At 38.2% G+C, this 18,359-nt stretch overlaps 1 protein-coding gene across 1 annotated transcript; it reads right to left on the reverse strand.

The window, feature by feature from the left end:
* On the reverse strand, positions 1-16,377 carry brpf3a (bromodomain and PHD finger containing, 3a). The gene is made up of 13 exons (XM_056467777.1): positions 16,060-16,377; positions 12,534-14,074; positions 11,501-11,654; positions 11,048-11,179; positions 10,776-10,904; positions 8,955-9,267; positions 7,509-7,775; positions 6,142-6,705; positions 5,947-6,025; positions 5,497-5,582; positions 5,320-5,408; positions 3,815-3,969; positions 1-3,729 (listed from the first exon to the last, which is right to left on the reverse strand). The coding sequence occupies exons 2-13, from the start codon at positions 14,024-14,026 to the stop codon at positions 3,546-3,548; spliced, it is 3,645 nt and encodes a 1,214-aa protein (XP_056323752.1). The 5' UTR covers positions 14,027-14,074; positions 16,060-16,377; the 3' UTR covers positions 1-3,545.
* Positions 16,378-18,359: the final 1,982 nt, after the last annotated feature.

Consider the following 18,359-nt stretch of genomic DNA (forward strand, 5'->3'; position numbering starts at 1 on the left):
TCAGCGCAACAGTGTTTTTATTTCTCGGTTGAGAAAATACTGTTTCAGACATTTTTCATTTGGTACTATTAGCTTTTTCACAGGCTTAAAAAAAAAAAATCACGTTTCTCTTTACTCTGCGTACATGATCTAAGAGACTACATAACATTTGATTCTATAATGTTCTCTCACCGTAGACCACTAAGAAACAATTTCATTAATGCTTTCCGGACAATATAAAGCTCTGCGGAGCTGTTAAATTACTATTAAATAACTTTTCCATAAGCACTCCAAATAAATTAAAATGACGTACAAATTTGTCATTAATTTACATTTCAGATTTTTAAAAACAACATCTTTGCATACTTTCTACATACATGCATTTATATTTACACAGTGATCTCCACTCACAATTACAAGCTCACATCCTTTCTTTCTTGCTTTCTACTTCTCATCGTTATTTTTTAAATAAATGGCCACATATGAACAATAAACGGACATAAAATAGGTGGCTGGGATTAAGTAGCGCCAAAGAAGTGAATGTCATCAATGGCATCTCACAGTAGGTTAAACTAGCGATGGTTTACAAACACCAGACGCTCGGAACCTGATAAAGACGAAGAGCATATATGCAGATCACGCAGATCTGAGAACAACAGGGCTGTTTTTGTGCTTGTGCATTTCACTAAATCCTCCGTCCAGAAATGCAGTCTAGCACAAAGTTCCTGAGTCACACTGGCTGAACGCTGGTGTGTGAGACCATCAGCTCACATTCAAAACAGTGACAAAAACAACAAGTGGCAAAACTTGAAGAGAAATAAGTGCAATTATAACAACTGAATGTAAAACTAAATCTTGGTTGCAAGAGAATGTTACAAATTAAAGGAACAGTTCACTAAAAAAGTCATTTTCCTGATTTTTGGTCATTTTTTTGTCTTAGAGATTAAAAAAAAACTCCATTGAAGCATCATCAACCATGAACCAAAATAATAAACCAGAATTACATTTGATATGTTTTATAAACAAGTATAAAAATAAGACTGAACTTAAAGAGATAGTTCTCCCAAAATCATTTATTCTCCTTCGTCTGATTTCAAACTTATAGTTATTTCTTCTGTTAAAGATAAGTAGATATTTTGTAAAATGCTGCTTGCTGGCACTCATTTACCTCTACAGTAGAAAAAAATATTATGGAAGTCAATAAGTGCTAGCATTCTTCAAAATATCTTCTTTTGGGTTCAACAGAAGAAACTCAAATAGGTTTTGTGAGTAAATTATGACAGTATTTTCATTTTTGAATGAACTATCCCTTTAATGAGGCCAAGAACTAGCATAAAGTCCTGACAAAACCTGAACCTGACAAAAGTCTTGTTGTCTATCCAAGTTTTAGGAACAACAAATGATAACTTGACTTCTAGTTGATCATTTGGTATCAGAGGTGTCTTATATGAAAGGCAAAGGCCTCTAGATTACGCTTATTTCACCAAAATAAAATATGATCATGCCTTAATTTTTAATTAATTAAATAGGACAGTAAGATCTGACTTTGCTCAGACAAAAGTCTTGTCACTTAACAGAAATAATGTACAGTAAAAAATATAAAGTCATGCTGCAGTGGAAAAAGAATTAATATTGTGTATGACTCCCATGAGCTTGGATGACTACATCCATACATCTCTGCAATGACTCAAATAACTTATTAATAAAGTCATCTGGAAGGGCCAACAAAGTGTTCTTGCAGGACTCCCAGAGTTCATCAAGATCCTTTGGATTCATCTTCAATGCCTCCTCCATCTTACCCCAGACATGCTCAATAATGTTCATGTCTGGTAGTTGGGCTGGCCAATCCTGGAGCACCTTGACCTTCTTTGCTTTCAGGAACTTTGATGTGGAGGCTGAAGTATGAGGAGCGCTATCCTGCTGAAGAATTTGCCCTCTCCTGTGGTTTGTAATGTAATGGGCAGCACAAATGTCTTGATACCTCAGGCTGTTGATGTTGCCATCCACTCTACAGATCTCTCACACGCCCCCATACTGAACATAACCCCAAACTACGATTTTTCCTTCACCAAACTTGACGAATTTCTGTGAGAATCTTGGGTCCATGCGGGTTCCAGTAGGTCTTCTGCAGTATTTGTGATGATTGGGATGCAGTTCAACAGATGATTCATGGGAAAAAAAATCAACCTTCTGCCACTTTTCCAAATGATCAACTAGAAGTCAAGTTATTATTTCTTACTCTTACAACTGGGGCCGACAACAAGACTTTTGTCAGGTAGTGTACAATTCCATCAAGCTCTGAATTACATAATCAGATTAAAAATCTACAAACGAGTAACAACTTTTCATAAATACTTTTATATCTACAGAGATGCTATTTGCAGTGCTTCATAAGAGTGTATAGAGCTAAAGATTTGTTTTGGTGCACTTTGTTTGTCATGACTGATTGGTGGAATGTAGGTTTTTCTATAAAGATTCTACTATTAAAAAACTGTTTGTCAAATTCATGAGAATGAGTTGAAAAATAGCATACGCATATGAATACTCACAACAGCTCTGTCTTTAAGGGTTTATCAGTAAATAAATGCTTTTTACTTCCATAACCAGAAGCTGTTGTGCTCTATTTATCCACCCACCAGGCCATCCAAGATGTATAAGTTTCAACCATAATTTTGGAGGATTTTTCTACATCTAATGTAAGCAAAAAGGGCTTGATGTTGATCATTTTGATGGTCTGAAATTTGTTTGAAATTTGCTTCAAAGTGACACCAGGCCAACAAATAATGGTCTTATTGGACGGTCTTTGTGAGCTAAACCATCTTGTTAATGTGATATAAAAAGAAGTGCATCCTTATTTTAGCTCCTTTATGAAAATAACTGTATTTATTTACTGGGGTCATGTGGATTCAAATGGATTTTGGAATGTCAAACATATTGTACACTGAGCCTCGTTTACTTGCATTAGACGAAGAAAAATGGTTTCCAAAACCTTGACTTCTCTTTGGCAGAAGAAGATAAAAAGTCAAATACATCTTAAATGCCCCAGGACTGAGTAAATAATCAGGAAATGTTCATTTTTGAGTGAACTATTCATTTAATAAAACCAGGTTTGAATTTATGATGTGCCTTGAATGATGGAGGGTTTAAAACAGGACATAAAAGACACGAGTTTAAAGGGATAGTTCACCCAAAAATTTAACTTCTGTCATCATTTACTCATCCTCCACATGTTCTAAACCTGTTTGAGTTTCCTTCTTCTCTTGAACACGAATGAAGACATGCTGAAGTATTTTAGGAAAAACAGCCATTGACCATGAATGTCAATGGCTACTTTTTTTACATTCTTCAGAATGTTTGGCTTTGTGTTCAACAGAAGAAAAAAAAATCATTAAAGTTTGGAACCACTTAAGTGTGAGTTAGTTGTGAGAACATTTTAGATTTTGGGTGAAGTGTCCCTTTAAAAATCTGATTTTCACTTATGTAAAACCCAATAACATCTGAATGATGTGATCGTACCTTCACTGGCAGCTTACAGTCAGTGTAGACATCCATATTCTAGCAGTCTTTTATATAAAATTTGAGGGATTGAAGGTGGAGTTCTCCTGCACGTGACTCAAGTGCGTCATGGCCCTGTCATACGCTGTGTGAACAGACTTGCGCACATTGGGTTTCTTGCCCTCCATCAAACGCAGTCTGTCTACAGTGTCATCAATGCCCATGTGATGGAGCTTGTCCTGCGGAAGCCACTGCCTGTTTATCAGTAAAATGACAGTAACGTTAACATGACAAACTGCAGGTTTAAAATATCGTTGAGGAAATGTATATTTCACCTCACCAAGTTCTCTTTGTGTCAAAGAACAGCACAAGAAAAAGCTTCTCCTCGGATTCCTCCTGTCTGCGTTTGCCCAGATCCAGCACGTCAGTAGGAGGCACTGGGATAGGAATGCCGTTGTGAAGAATTCCTTCCTGGGGCATTTTAGGATCGACAATCTTTCGAAAACCATCATTAATTTATGTTAGGAATTGAGTAGATTGGATTAATCAACAGTGTGTTCACACTTGGCATGTAACTCTGGTGAGATTGATCTGTTAATGCTTATTCAAACAGAATGTGTTTCATTAATTTCCCTTCAGTTAAGTCTCTTATTTTATCAGGGGTTCCCACAGCGGAACGATCCAACAACTATTTCTGCATATGTTTTACACAGCGGATACCCTTCAAGCCTCAACCCAGTACTGGGAAACACCCATACAGTGTTGCATTCACACACACACACACACTCATACACTACGGCCAATTTAGTTCATCTAATTGACTTATAGTGGGGGAAACCGGAGCATCCGGAGGAAACCCACACCAACATGAGGAGAACATGCAAACTCCACACAGCCGGGACTTGAATCAGTGACCTTTTTGCTGTGAGGCGACCCCAGAATTAGTTTTTCTATTCTGATTTCAACGTTTTCATAGTTTTTTATACCGTTCATGACCGTTACACTCACATAGTGCCACGTTTTTTAGATTTCATAACGAGTTAAAATAATCTTAACTTTTACACCGGGCCGCTCATCAATGTCAGTTCCAAAGCAGTGGACCAATCAGAGGAAAGGCTAGGATTGAGGATTGATCTTAGGCTAAATCACCCAGCCCTAGGAAAGGCAATCGTTGCGAGTTTCTGTTTACAGACACTCAGTGGCAATGTCCAGATACCTTCGTGCTCTACACTGTGCTTTTTAAAAAGCATTCCTAATTGTTGCATTTCTGGGTTTTTTTGTACAAAAAGACACATTCTATGTGAATAGGCCCTTAGTATGGTTCATTTTTAAAGTGTGAAAGCTGCCATTTGAACCCTGGTGTGCACCAAACAAGCAGGAAAAAACGGCACTCACTCTTCTTCCAAACAAACTCTGGTGCTGTTTGATTGAAATGTGAAGGCAGCAAAGAACTAAAGATTTCTAAACAAACCAAAAACAAGAGGTGATGTCAAATCATATGATTATAAAATAGTTTTTTTTTTCAGTTCACAAACATGTGCATTACAGTTCAATAAAACATTGAAATGGTTTCTCCTTGCATTTTCATTTGTACGTGCAATAGAGATATTCTCTGCACTGGTTTAAACATTTAACATTTAATTTTTATAGGCTCTTTATGAGATTTCCGCTGATTAGACCATTCTTTACACACATACATTGAAGTTTTAAAAATGAAAGCATGGATAATAAGCAAAAAAAGACCTATCATTTTGCTTTCTCTTTTGGTCCAGATTCTGGTGTTGTGAACACACTGTAAATATCATGTAGACACAAAACTTTAAATGGAAGACCATGTAACTTTACCATTGCAGGGTATGAGGGATATCCACGACATTTTGCCCAAACCAAAGTAAGCGGTTCCATCTCACCCTCATTTTGAGAAGCTTCACTGCCTATAGAAGTAAAGACAAAATAATGAAAATTGAGCAAATCAAACCAAAAAGAACAATACAGTTCCTTTTAGCTCTTAAATGTGCTCACTTGTATTAGTAACTTCATTCTTCTCCTCATCAACAGGAACTTTGCTGAGGGCTGGTTTACCACGACTGCGCTTTGGAGGAGATGAACTGAGGAAAATCATTGAAACACAAACATTCTTAAAACTACTAAGCTTTTCTGTGTAACAGGCGCTCTGTGAACATCTATGTCAAGTGAACAAATCTCTAGTGGTCAGTGCTAAATGTAAAACCCCAGTAATATAACTGTGTTTCCAGCCAATTCAATAAATTCTAACACAAAATATGCAAACAAAACACATTCATTGAAGTGAAGGAATGTTGAATTCTCTGAGAAACCAGGGACATAAATATATCGTAAAAGCCTTTACTGTCACTTTTGATCAGTTTCAAGTCTCAACTGATTTAATTGGGATTATTAACAACACTGCATGTAAACAGGACCCGAGTGTAAAGAACTGACAGCCTCCATTACCTGTGTGTTGGGAAGGCAGGAGTGGAGTTTTCAGAATCTGATGAGCTGCCGTTGTGTCTCTTGAGTCCATTTGTGAGGCCTAAATAAAGAGCATTAGAGCATTAGCTCCAGCATATTAAATACATTGTGGAGGACAGCACTTAAATCAATGTTCAATAAACTTGAGTAATTGCTTGAGTAAAGATATATCTGTACCATTCTCTTCTGGCAAACTGTTGGCCTTCATGCCTTCACCATCAGAGCATGTGCTCAGTCCTCTGGATCTTAGCTGATGAGGGGATGGAGAAGCAGGTTTTGGGGTTGATGGTGCTTTAGCTGGCGTGTTTTGCTCCTGTGATGCACCATTCTGAGCTTTGCTGACTCCATTTGGCAATAAAACAGGCTTGTCTTTTGTCAGCCTGGTTCCGTTTTTAGCTTTTTTGAAGAGGATCGATGTCCGACGACCCACACCAATCTTGGGTGAATCAGATAGGCTCTTTGCAGGGGAAACCCTGTCCTCCTGAGGGCTGCTGTCGTTCTCTTTTGTGTGGAAGTTCTCATCTTCTTTTGAGGTCTGATTGTGGTTTTCTCTCAGGCTTCTGTCTTTGCCTTTTGCCCTCTGTTTCCTGCTTCCAGGTTTACTTGACTGTGCTGGAGTGGTGGTTCGTCCTGTCTCGAGACAGAATATAGGTGGATTTGGTGGAGCATCGCCAGGTAAAGGTGACGAGGCTGGGCAGGCGGGTTCTTGCGCTTTCTGTGATGCTGATTTCTTAGGGTCTTCTAATGGGGAAAGAATTAAGTCGCTTAAAATACTACATAACAAAAACAAAAAACATAAAATATTGGCTATTTGACAGATTTAGCTGGAATATTTCCCTCAGTTTTTGTAAATGATTGCCCATTTGTGCCTCAGTAAAATATAAAAGTGTAAAAAAAAAAAAAGATTTTTCTGTTAACTATTAAAAATTATTCTTATTAAAATAAATCTGTTGTAATTTTCTATTTTAATGCCAACTGTGCCTTTATATAACTTAAATAAATAGTAATTGTTGTAATTGATAACATGTTTTTATTACATTAAATCTGAAGTCATTTAGAACATTAAAATAATATATAGTAAATATTAAACAAAAAACTCACTGTAAAAAATGTTTTTTCCTTATTAAAATGATTTAAACTGAAATGAAATATACATACTATAATAGTAAATAACTTAAATAAAAATACAGATGCATAACCATATATTAAAAAAAACTATATATAAAAATAACTGCAAATCCTTTTAAAAGGAACAAAATAAACTGTAATACAAGTTGGAAACCTTCCATAATATATTTTCCTTCCCTGAAAAAATACACAGTTTTAATACCGTTTTTGAAAATCTGAAATAAATAGACTCCCATAAAAGTCGCATCTGGGAGGACAATTTAATTTATTTTCATTCATTTTTCCTCCCTTACAATAACACAGTAGACTATCACATTTAAAGTTATGCAAATAACTAAATATATATTTTTTAAATTCATATAGAAATTCATTTTCACAACGTCCGAGCATGATTTACTTTGTTTAGTTGTTATTACCTGAGGTTATGTAATCCATCTTCTTCTCACTCTTGCCATCTTTGCTCTTCTCCTCTTTAATTTTCCCATTCAGCAGTCGTGAGTTTCGGTCCTGGTGGCTGATCTTGTGGCGAAGGCTGTTGATTTCTCTGCGCAGCAGGCGCATGCGTTTTGTGCGGCCTCCACTTGTGCGCATAGATGCCACCAAATCCAGCTTGTCCAGCAGGGTTTTCAACTGGTCCTCAGCACACATGTGCACACGATTCTCAGGGTCCAAGAGCATGTCAACTATAAATTATTTGATAGAAAATACAATTTTTAGCATTTTAGCATATTGCAAAAGCATTAGAATTATTTTTTATGGTGTTTTCTGCCTTTTTTAAGGTTACTGCAAAAAGGGATTCAGATCTGGCCAGAAGTTAATGAGAATTCTTAAAATTATTTATTTAACCCATTACATGGAATTTTATTAACATTTACCCCTACCCCAAAAATGCCATTTTCCCCCCCCTCAAACATCAGAAAGCTTAATAGCATCACTTAAAGGTCCCCGAAACACCTTGAACGTCACAGTTTTGTACAATGTATGATGTGTGTACGTTCAACTGAATCATGAAGACAGGGCAGGACATTTCAAGCAGCTCCTCCTCTTTTAAAGGAATATTCAATAGCATTTTGTTTTTATCGCATCTTGACTCATTGAGCTAAAGCGCATCTGACACATGGCAGCCACAGTCTTATAATAGCAATGCTGAGTCAATGCTGTTTCTTTGCTTTAAAATACAGCATTCAATGTAATTCATATGTGTCTAAAGTGTTTTAGGATCTGCATTGACCCGCTCTGTGCTATCATGTTTCTGGACTGGAATGGACCATATTTAGACTGCGGTGGTTTGTAGAGCATTAATATTAAACCAGACTTCATTAAGCCTAATAGACAACATAATTACACTGTCTGAATAGTTAAGCCCCTTGAGTTAGATAAAACCTCAGTATGTATGCTTGGTTATACCTAAATAAGTGACAGATCTTGTAGGGGCACTTCAGATACTAAAGAGCATTTGATTGGTCAAAATATCGGATGAGAAGCTCACAATATCATAAAAAATGCTGGCAAATTTGAGTACATTTTAAACATTTGTAGTTTTTAAACGCAAATTTTGTCACTGTTTTAGAGCAAACTAGTTTATATAGAACCTTAAATGTGCAACAGGCGACTATCTTCAGAAACTATTTTTATTATTCTGGCTTAAAGTTAAATTCAATGATGTGGTCCAAATGCATTTATATGTATTTTAATATTCTGTGGAAGGTGTAGGACCAAGAGAAATTAGTCCAATCAAAAGATTTTTTAAGATCTCCTATTGCACCTTTAAAACTAACATACAGATACTAACAGCACGAAAACAATAAATGTAACGTTAAGTGGACTTTAATGACTGTTAACAAGCTTGTTTAAGTGCTCACCTTCATCACACCAGGAGACAGTGGTGTTGTGTGGGCTGGGCTTGTCTGGTAGATGCATGCCTGTGCCTGGATCCAGGCCTATGCTGAGGGCCTGATGTTGGGCGTGTCTCAGGATGGCTCCGCCCACCTCTCTGAGCTGCATGGCTGCTTTGTGGAACACTGTATCATTGGAGTTGTACCTCAGACAGTTGGATACCATGAGATTGAAATCATTTTCCAAGTCTGCCACTGATGAGTATTTATGGGCCTCCAGCTTGTCATGCATCGTTGAAAAGTCCATAGGCACAGTCACAAACTCTAGATAATCTGGAACCTGGAATACATGAAGGAGGACGTAAGGATGAAAAAAAAAAGATTTTCTTTGCTCTCTTAAAGGTGCCCTATAATGAACATCTGGGTATACCAAGGCATAGTAAAACAATAAGAGATCAGTATATGGTAATGGGCATACTGTGAGCCTCAGACGCCACTGTTTCCTCGTTCTGAAGTAAATTCCACGAGTGTAAAACCCTGGTGGACAACGGGCCAATCAGAAGACAAAACAAACTGTGACGAGACTTACGGGCCATGCCCTCTGCATTTGCATGTATGCCAAATTTGGGTCGTTTATCTGTGCAGCCATGTTATCAAGCTCTGAGATCATAAAAAAGCTCTGAGATCAGTATTATGCACACCTCATGCTGCAATTGATAAGCAACAACGTTTTCAAGTGAGACAACAATGATTTTCAATTATTATGTATGTGGGACTTTTATACCGAAAACGTGAGCGCCAAATTGTTTACTGTGCGTTACTGGGCAACGACATGTTTTAATATCACCTCATGACATAAAATTCAAGATTTACAGATTATACATTTATTCATCTTTACTCTGAAGAGGTATGTTTAGTTACATATTTTGTTAATTTATCACGTTTATTGTGAAATTGGATGCAAATGTTTAAACCAATGCTCAAATGTCATCTGTTTATGCAGAATGTTTCTCTGATTGGGTTTATATTTGTCAGTGTTCAGTGTACACTATGCCGTGTGTGTGTGTGTCTGAAAGAGCAGAGCTCATTAATATTCACAACACAAACCATATATGGTCAATCATGGACCTTCTGATTCTAGGGTATTTTAGGGAGTAATAAATGAACATATAAAACCGTTACTGGATATATTTTTTTTAACTTACCAGTGCCATAAACCTACTATGTAGATATTAGAAAACAATTTAACTTACAGTATACGGCACCTTTAAAATAAAATGTAAATCTACCATTTTAATGATTACAGCAGTAGGTCCACCCAGACTATGAAAAATAAGCTACTAACATGGGTCATTTAGAAACCTTAGTGGTATCTGGCATCAAAATAAGCATTTTAAATAGAATTAATATATCAAATATATATCAAAAGCATTAAAAATTAAAAACCAGTTTGATCAAAAATAGTTCAGGTTTTGAAGGTCAACATTAATATGACTCAATAAACTTAACACTAAATTATTCTTAGGTTAACCATAAATTTTCATATTACCATAACTCTGTAGTAAATACATGTTATTAATTGAATGCAAGATTACACTTTAATAAGTATATTACAATGAATGTTTAAATAACAAATAAAATTTTAATAAATTTAATAAATAATAATTGAATGTAAAAAATAATATGGATTTATTTAGATTTGTAATTTTTTTTTCAAATTCTGATTTTATAATGACAAAAATAAACACTAAACCAAATTTACAGTAAATGTTACAGTAATATAATGTTATAAACATAGAAGATGGAAGAAGCTGCAAAAGACTCCTAAAGTTACCATTATTTCCTCACCTCCTTCAAATTGACCGGTGTGGTGAAAATGTGATCAGTGTCTTTCTCCTTTAGCTGCTCCAGTGTAGTGCGTAGAAACACCAGCGTAGGGGTGAGCTGAAGCTCTAGTGCAGCCTGCTGAAGTTTCATCTGATGAGAGAATAGAGCAAATTAAAACCATGGTGTGAATTAGTAATTACCTCAGGCCTGTTCTGGCACGAAGTGATGGCTCTTTATAGAGAGCAGGGTCTCGAGAACATAACAAAAAAACATTATGACAGGATCTGTGTCACCTGTTCTCTTTTGAGTCTCTCCCTCTTTCGTATGAGCTCAATAAGAAGTCTGGCTTTTTCCAGGTCCTGGCGAAGCTTCTGCCAATACTTCAGCTCTTCCCTGACCGCCTGCAACTTTGCATCTGGTTCTCTCTAAATAGTAATTAAGAAATATATATAAAATCAATGCACGCTCTCAGCAAATAATCATTTTGCTATGTGAGGACTGCTCCAGTGATATAGCATAAAAGATTTACACATGAAAATCTGCACTACTTGAAAATATAATCAAATTAACCATCATATTTTGTAAACAAACAAATATGGGGCAGGGAAAAGTGTGAATGAGTGGTGCAAATTTGCTGAAGTCGGCGGCACTTTCTGCTGGCACTGATTATGTGTGGGCTTGGTTATTAATAATTTTATCACATGCTTTGCTGTCAACAAAAGTGTAATGAGTTACAGCACATTAACCTGCTCAGACTTCTGGGCCTGCAGATGAGAATGGAGCCGGCGGATGAGCGGCACGCCGTTACGAGAGTGACGCTTTAGCAGCCAGTAATTGTGGAGCCTCTGCATAAACTGATTCTTCCTTTCAACAGAGACTCCTGTGCAAATCTTGTTCAGCCTATTAGAAAAATATGATACAGGGCCAACTGTTAAAGTCAACACGAATCATTCACAACTCCTTATTCTGCATTTTTGAGTAAAAGAGAGTATAAACAATTTTGCTTTTAGGATTGTAAACAGTGTTTAATAGCTGAAAAAGCCAGACATGAAGGCGCTTCTGAAGGACCTTGAATCCGGTACCGAATTTTACGGAGACTTCTATGAAAGCAAGGAGATTAAAGCATCTTGATGTATCCCAAAAGTAACAGAATGCTTAAATGCACAGCGTAAATTACAGACATTACAGTTGAAGTCAGAATTATCAGCCATCCTGTGAATTTTTTTCTTTTTTAAATATTTCCCAAATGATGTTTATCAGAGCAAGGAATTTTTTTACAGTATTTCCGATAATATTTTTTCTTCTGGAGAAAGTCTTATTTCTTTATTATTTATTTTTGTATTATTTAATTTTTTAAATATTATTAGCTTCCAAAAGCAATATTTGTTTTTGATCGTCTACAGAACAAACCACTGTTTTACAATGACTTCCCTAATTACCCTAATTTGCCTGATTAACCTAGTTAAGTCTTTAAATGTCACTTTAAGCTGAATACTAGTATCTTGAAAAACGTCTAGTAAAATACTGTGTCCCGTCATCATGGCAAAGATAAAAAAAAATCAGTCATTAGAAATGAGTTTTTAAAACTATTATGTTTAGAAATGTGTTGAAAAAAATCGGAAGAAAATTTGATACATCTTGAATGTATCGAATTCGATACATCTCAAAAATTCAATACATCTCTGTCAAGTCTAAAGGGGAAATTCTCCTCCATGCTTGCAGCGAGGTAAGATCAAAAGACTAGACATAACAGACAAAAAAAACAGAGTAAATATTTACCTAAAGGATGGTATCTGCGGCACTAGCAGAAGTGGGACTCCTGTCTTTCGTGAGCCTCCGCCTGAGTTCTTCTGCGTTTTCTTCTGTTGTGCCGCTGACCCTTTTTTCCTCCCGTTCTGGTTCTGCTGCAGTGGAGGGCCTAATGTGTATGACCTCTGACCTCTGTTACCCCTGCCCCCAACCAACCCGTTATCTTCATACCCCTCTGTTCCCGTGCCAGGAGGTGAGTGGTTCTCGCAATAAGCAGTCTTCTTCACAGTAAAAGTGGTGCCATTGGTGCCGGTCTCACGCACTGGGTCGATTTTCATATACAGACCTGCTCTCTGCGCACAGGTGACGTGAAACGCCCTGTAGCAGTTGGCTTTGTGGCACTGAATAGACGCGCCCCTGCCCTTCTGTTTGCACAGGTAACAGGTGAGCTTCCACCGCGCAGGAGGAATGTTCTTCACTCCCTCCACAGGCTCCAGGAACACGGTGTTGGCAAAGCACACTTCAGGAATCCATATGGCACAGATGACGTGGGCCCAACTTCCGTCGCTGGTTTGTTTGAATGCACCCCCTCGGTTTGGACAGAGGACACAATCGACGGGTCGGGACGGGGACTGCAGACATCGCCTGCACAGCCACTGGCCCTCAGGGATGTAAGGCACCCCGTAACATTCCTGGTGCACGGCGAGGTTGCAGATGTCACAAAACAGGATGACGTTGCTATTGAGACACTCATCATCAAGGCAAACACAACAGTAGGCATCCTCATCGATTGTGCTCTGGGACAACGCTTGGCTGCGGGACTCCAAAATGGACTCTCGCTCAAGTCGGTCAATCAGTAACTCGAATGTATCAGGAGGGACCGAAGCATGGCCGTCAGACACACGCTTCTGATTGACCATCTCTAGCCAAGCCATGTCCTCCTCGTCCATGTCATACTCGGCCTCATTGTCCAGCTCCTCCCCAGACTTCTCCATATAACGGTAATACGCCACAGGAAGCGGGGGAGCATCTGGGACTGTAATATTGTCCACTTTACGAAACGTTGGCTTAGGCAGGGGCACTTGTAAATGTGCAACCTGCCCCTGCAAACCATACTGACCACCTGATTTCTTTTTGGGTGTGTGTTTGCCATCTTTCTTTTTGCTTTTAGATGCAGTTTGCTTGTTTCCCTGCCTCTGCTCACTGTTCTCTTTGTTACTGTTGCACTCTGTCAGATCCTGAGCCAGCATCTCGTCCTCGGTTACTACAGAGAGCTGGTCGCAGATGTTGATCCGGTGGAGTCTTCCCTCCAGCTCGATCTCCACCATCCTCTGAGCCTGTGCATATGTAAGTGTGTCTCTCGTTGGAGAGAAGTTTAGTCTGCATGGAGAAGGTGGACAGAGTAGAGCTTCCATGTCGACATGGCTGGATGGACCAACTTGATCCTGATCCTCTCCTCTGACCATCCCTCTCCCAAAGCCTCCAGCCCGGGACTGGCCAACTCGTTTCCTTAACTTCCTCATTGGAGATGACTTCTATGTAATTGTTCAAATATGAATAGTCATAGGTACCTGTCAAAATAGAAATATATGCTCTAAATATTGACTAGATATTGCTGAAAAAGTTGCTGCATCCCAATTCGCATACTTATACTGTGCCCTAAAACTATGTACTTTTTTTTGTGAAAGAAAAGTATATGCTTTTGAGTGTGTAACAGAAGAGTATGCAAGCTTTGGGACATACTTCTCATACTTCTTCCTCATTAACAGATCGTTATGTTGCTTAGTTCTGAGCCCTGTCAATCATTATGCACATTTCTTTCATATTTAATTTCCTACCTTATTGGAGAAGCAGCAGCAGGATAATTTGCCATTCACTTTTGAGTCTTTCATGCAGTGAAATCTCCTCAGGTCTTTGGATAATTATGCATTCAGACGTATGCATCCAAACATGTCTTTATATAAGTTCATGTTGTTGTTGCAGACGAAATATAACACAGAAAATGCGATTTAAATATTTCCAGTGAGCTAGATAATAATTAACAGTCATACAAAAATCTTTACTTTACGGTTGGTCTCTCGCGTATACCATGTATGTAGTTTATTTACACTTTTTACCCGCATTTCTAATCAAATTCATGTCAAATGTGCGATGTATTGCAGGCAATATCAGCGATTAGAGTATGGACAGTTCTACACTTCGAATTTTTACTGAAAATAGTAAACCGTCCAGGAAACTTTGGCATACTCTTTTCAACATACTATAATTTGGGACATACTAATTTTATTTTCAAATATTATTTAGGACAGATAGTATGCGAATTGGGACGCAGCAATCCTTGTTTATGCAAAGAATGAGAACTATATAATTACATTAGCATCCACGCCAATGCACTATAATGTTGTTTCTATATATCTTCTGTTAGATAAGTGTGAAGAAAGCATGTTTATGTCTATTATGTGTTTATTATGCTTTAATAATCCTATCAATAATATAGTAATTAATATTTTAATGATGTGCAAGCTCTTTTTATTATATGTGCATTATTTTATATCACTTACTATGTAGAAAAAAAATGTGCCTTAAGAGTCCAAATTATTTATTTAAAAATACCAAAATATATTGAGATGAAATTTCGTCAATACTGAAAATGTCCACCTTACTGGTACTCACACCAAACTTTATGACACATAAACTTTATAATGACACATAGGAATAATTAAACATTTCAAATCAGCAGCAGCCATATCAAGTAGTTAAAATCTACTTTTGTGTCTTACCTTAAACAATAAAAACTTATTAAACCAGCAAACATAATGTGGTGTTTTTAACCCTTTTCTAGCAATAATATGACTGTTGATATCAGCATTTTTGAATAAAAATATTAACTGTCAAACTGTAGCAGCTACATTAAACTCCACTTCTTCACGCAATATATGATGTAGCATAAAATAAAAAACATGCATATTGTGAACTATAATCATTTAATAACTCCTAAACAGGCTTTCTCCAAATAAACAGATACAGTACGCTACTAGCACATTCGAAGCTTTACATCAGACGAACCAATAAGCCGCCATTCTAAAATCACGTGAATAACACTAGCCAATCACTGGGCAGATCTTTAACGTTTCCTCGACCCAGTTGACGTAGTTCGGTTGCAGAGCGCTAAATACCAATCCCGAAGCGAGACGGACGAGTCAGCCATTTTAGCAGGGCTGATGGACAGTCTCAACCTCGATTGTTTTTCCTGATAACAAACTCTGACCGTGTGAATACGCCTTATTTACACTTTGCCAACCAAACGACAAATAACTGCACATGACGCTGTAGCTATTTGCCAGTCCTTTGTATGCAAACTGTTTACCAGCAGAGAAAAAGCACTTGTATGTAATAAAGCGCCGTGTAGTCAGCAAAGGCAGATGGTAAATGAGCGTCTTCTTCCAGCAGCGGAGCCATATTTACAGCTCGCTAACAAGCAGCCGCGGCGCTGCCAGCCCAAGTGACATTAGCGAGTCCTTACAGAAAGCAGTGCAAAATAAACAAGCAAACTTACTCTTGTATCGATCGCTCGAAAAGACAGGGAATGCCGGTCATATCCAGGGGCGACAGCGTCCTCTTCTGTAGCGAGACGGGCTTCCTCAAGCCTCCATTGATGAGACTTCCCACAAAAACGCTCCTAAGCACACATCCTGTATGTTTTACACTACGCTATCACCTTGACATGGTACCTGAGTGTTTCAAATAGGCGCCTGACATTATTGCAGAGTGTATCGTGTGCATTGAATGTTGGTTTGTAATTAAATTGGCAAGAAAAATACGCCCCTTTAGAAAAAAAAGCGAATTCTCGGCGTTGGGGTTTGCACTTGGCGCGCGCATCGTGCGCACTGAGATGTGATAGGCGGAGACGTTCATCGCGTTGCCGTGAAGTGCTGATGAAGCCAATGGAGTGCGCGTGCGATGAGAAAAACAATGCAATGAACTTCCCTGATATGTTTGCGCGCACAGACTCCATGTTCACCAGCTACATAAAACGGCTGTGTATTGTAAGGTTTATTGAGGAAAAGAACGTAGTTTCTTGATGACAGTCGAGAAAGTCGTTTATAATGATGACAACAACAATAAAAAACTGTAAAATATAAACTAAATTTCATAAGTTTTTCTCTGAATCACCTTAAAGAAAGACAATCGTGGTTTTTGTCCACTTTATTTTTTTTGTTTTTGAAACGATTGTTGTTGTCTTGTTTTATTCTTTGTTTTCTTCAGTGTACATAAAGACTTTTATAAAGATTTTTATTATGTGTATTATTTTTGTCCACCTAAAAGGCATACTAAAGTGTAAGTACACAATAACTACATGTGCTGTGTGTAGCTGCACATAAGTGCAACTATAATATTAACTAAAAACAATTATTATAAATAATAACAAAATATTAAAATATTTAAGGACCAGATTTTTATAAATTCATTTTCATTCGCTTTTCCGGGGCCAGGTCACAGGGTCAGCAGTCTTAGGAGAGAACCCCAGACTTCCCTCTCCCCAGACACTTCCTCCAGCTCCTCTGGAGGGATACCAAGGCGTTCCCAGGCCAACTCAGAGACATAGTCCCACCAGCATGTCCTCAGTTTTCCCTAAGGCCTCCAGGTGCCCAGGAGGCATCTGAAACATGCCCAAGCCACCTCAGCTGACTTCTCTCAATGTGGAGGAGCAGTGGCTCTACTTCAAGCTCCTCCCGAGGGACAGAGCTCCACACCCTATCTATAAGGGTGTGCCCTGCCACCCTGTGAAGGAAACTTATTTCGGCCATTTATATCCAAAATCTTGTCTTTTCAGTCATGACCCAAAGCTCATGACCATAGGAAAGAGTGGGGACGTAAATTGACCAGTAAATCAAAAGCTTTGCCTTGCAGATCAGATCCTTCTTTACCACAGCGGACCGATACATTCCATCCTTCCCTCACTCGTGAACAAAACTACATGCTTGAACTCCTCCACCTGGGGTAAGAACTTTCCTCCAACCTGGAGATGGCAAACCATCTTTTCTGGTGGAGCACCATGGCCTCTGATTTTGAGGTGCTGATTCTCATCCCAGCCGCGTCACACTTAGCAGCAAACCACTCCAGTGCATGCTGAAGGTCCATGTTCGATGAAGCCAACAGAACAACATCATCTGCGAATAACAGAGATGAAATCCTGTGGTCCTGAAACTGGACCCCCTCCAGCCTAAGGCTGCGCTTTGAAATTCTGTCTGAAAATTTTGAACAGAATTGGTGACAAAGGGCAACCCTGCCGGAGTCCAATATGCACTGGAAACAAGTCTGACTTATTGCCGAACCAAACTTCTACTATTTATAAAGGGACGAGACTGCTCTTAACAGCACATCTGACCCCATACTCCCAAAGCACCTTCCACAGAATGCCATGAGGGACACGGTCGAATGCCTTCTCCAAGTCCACAAAACACATGTGGACTGGTTGGGCATACTCCCATGAACCCTCGAGCACCCTGGTGAGGGTATAGAGCTGGTCCAGTGTGGCATGGCCTGGAAGAAAATCGCATTGGTCCTTCTGGATCCTAGGTTCAACCACCAGCTTTTTATATTGTCTGATTTTTGTTTAGGCTACTTTTTTGTTTACTTGCATTTTTATTATAGGCTAATCTTGTTTTAAAATTCAGTTTTTCTCTGAATATTTAAAGACAATCTTTTGATAGTATTGTGTATGTGATATTTATTATTATTAGTAGTAGTAGCAGTATTAATATTTAGTTTACTGTTATTGTTTCCCTCTTTCAACTTTCAAAGATTAATTTTTATTAATTAATCAACTTGTTTTAAACAACTTGAGATTTCATC

This window comes from Danio aesculapii, chromosome 11 (genome assembly GCF_903798145.1).
Source record: "Danio aesculapii chromosome 11, fDanAes4.1, whole genome shotgun sequence".
Classification (NCBI taxonomy): Eukaryota; Metazoa; Chordata; class Actinopteri; order Cypriniformes; family Danionidae; genus Danio; species Danio aesculapii.

Coding starts and splice junctions, on each gene's coding strand:
- brpf3a (XM_056467777.1), bottom strand. CDS start 14,026: ATGAGGAAGTTAAGGAAACGAGTTGGCCAGTCCCGGGCTGGAGGCTTT. Junction 5,583..5,946: donor CCTGCCTTCCCAACACACAG/GTAATGGAGGCT, acceptor GATTTTCCTCAG/TTCATCTCCTCCAAAGCGCA. Junction 3,730..3,814: donor TTTGACACAAAGAGAACTTG/GTGAGGTGAAAT, acceptor ACTGATAAACAG/GCAGTGGCTTCCGCAGGACA.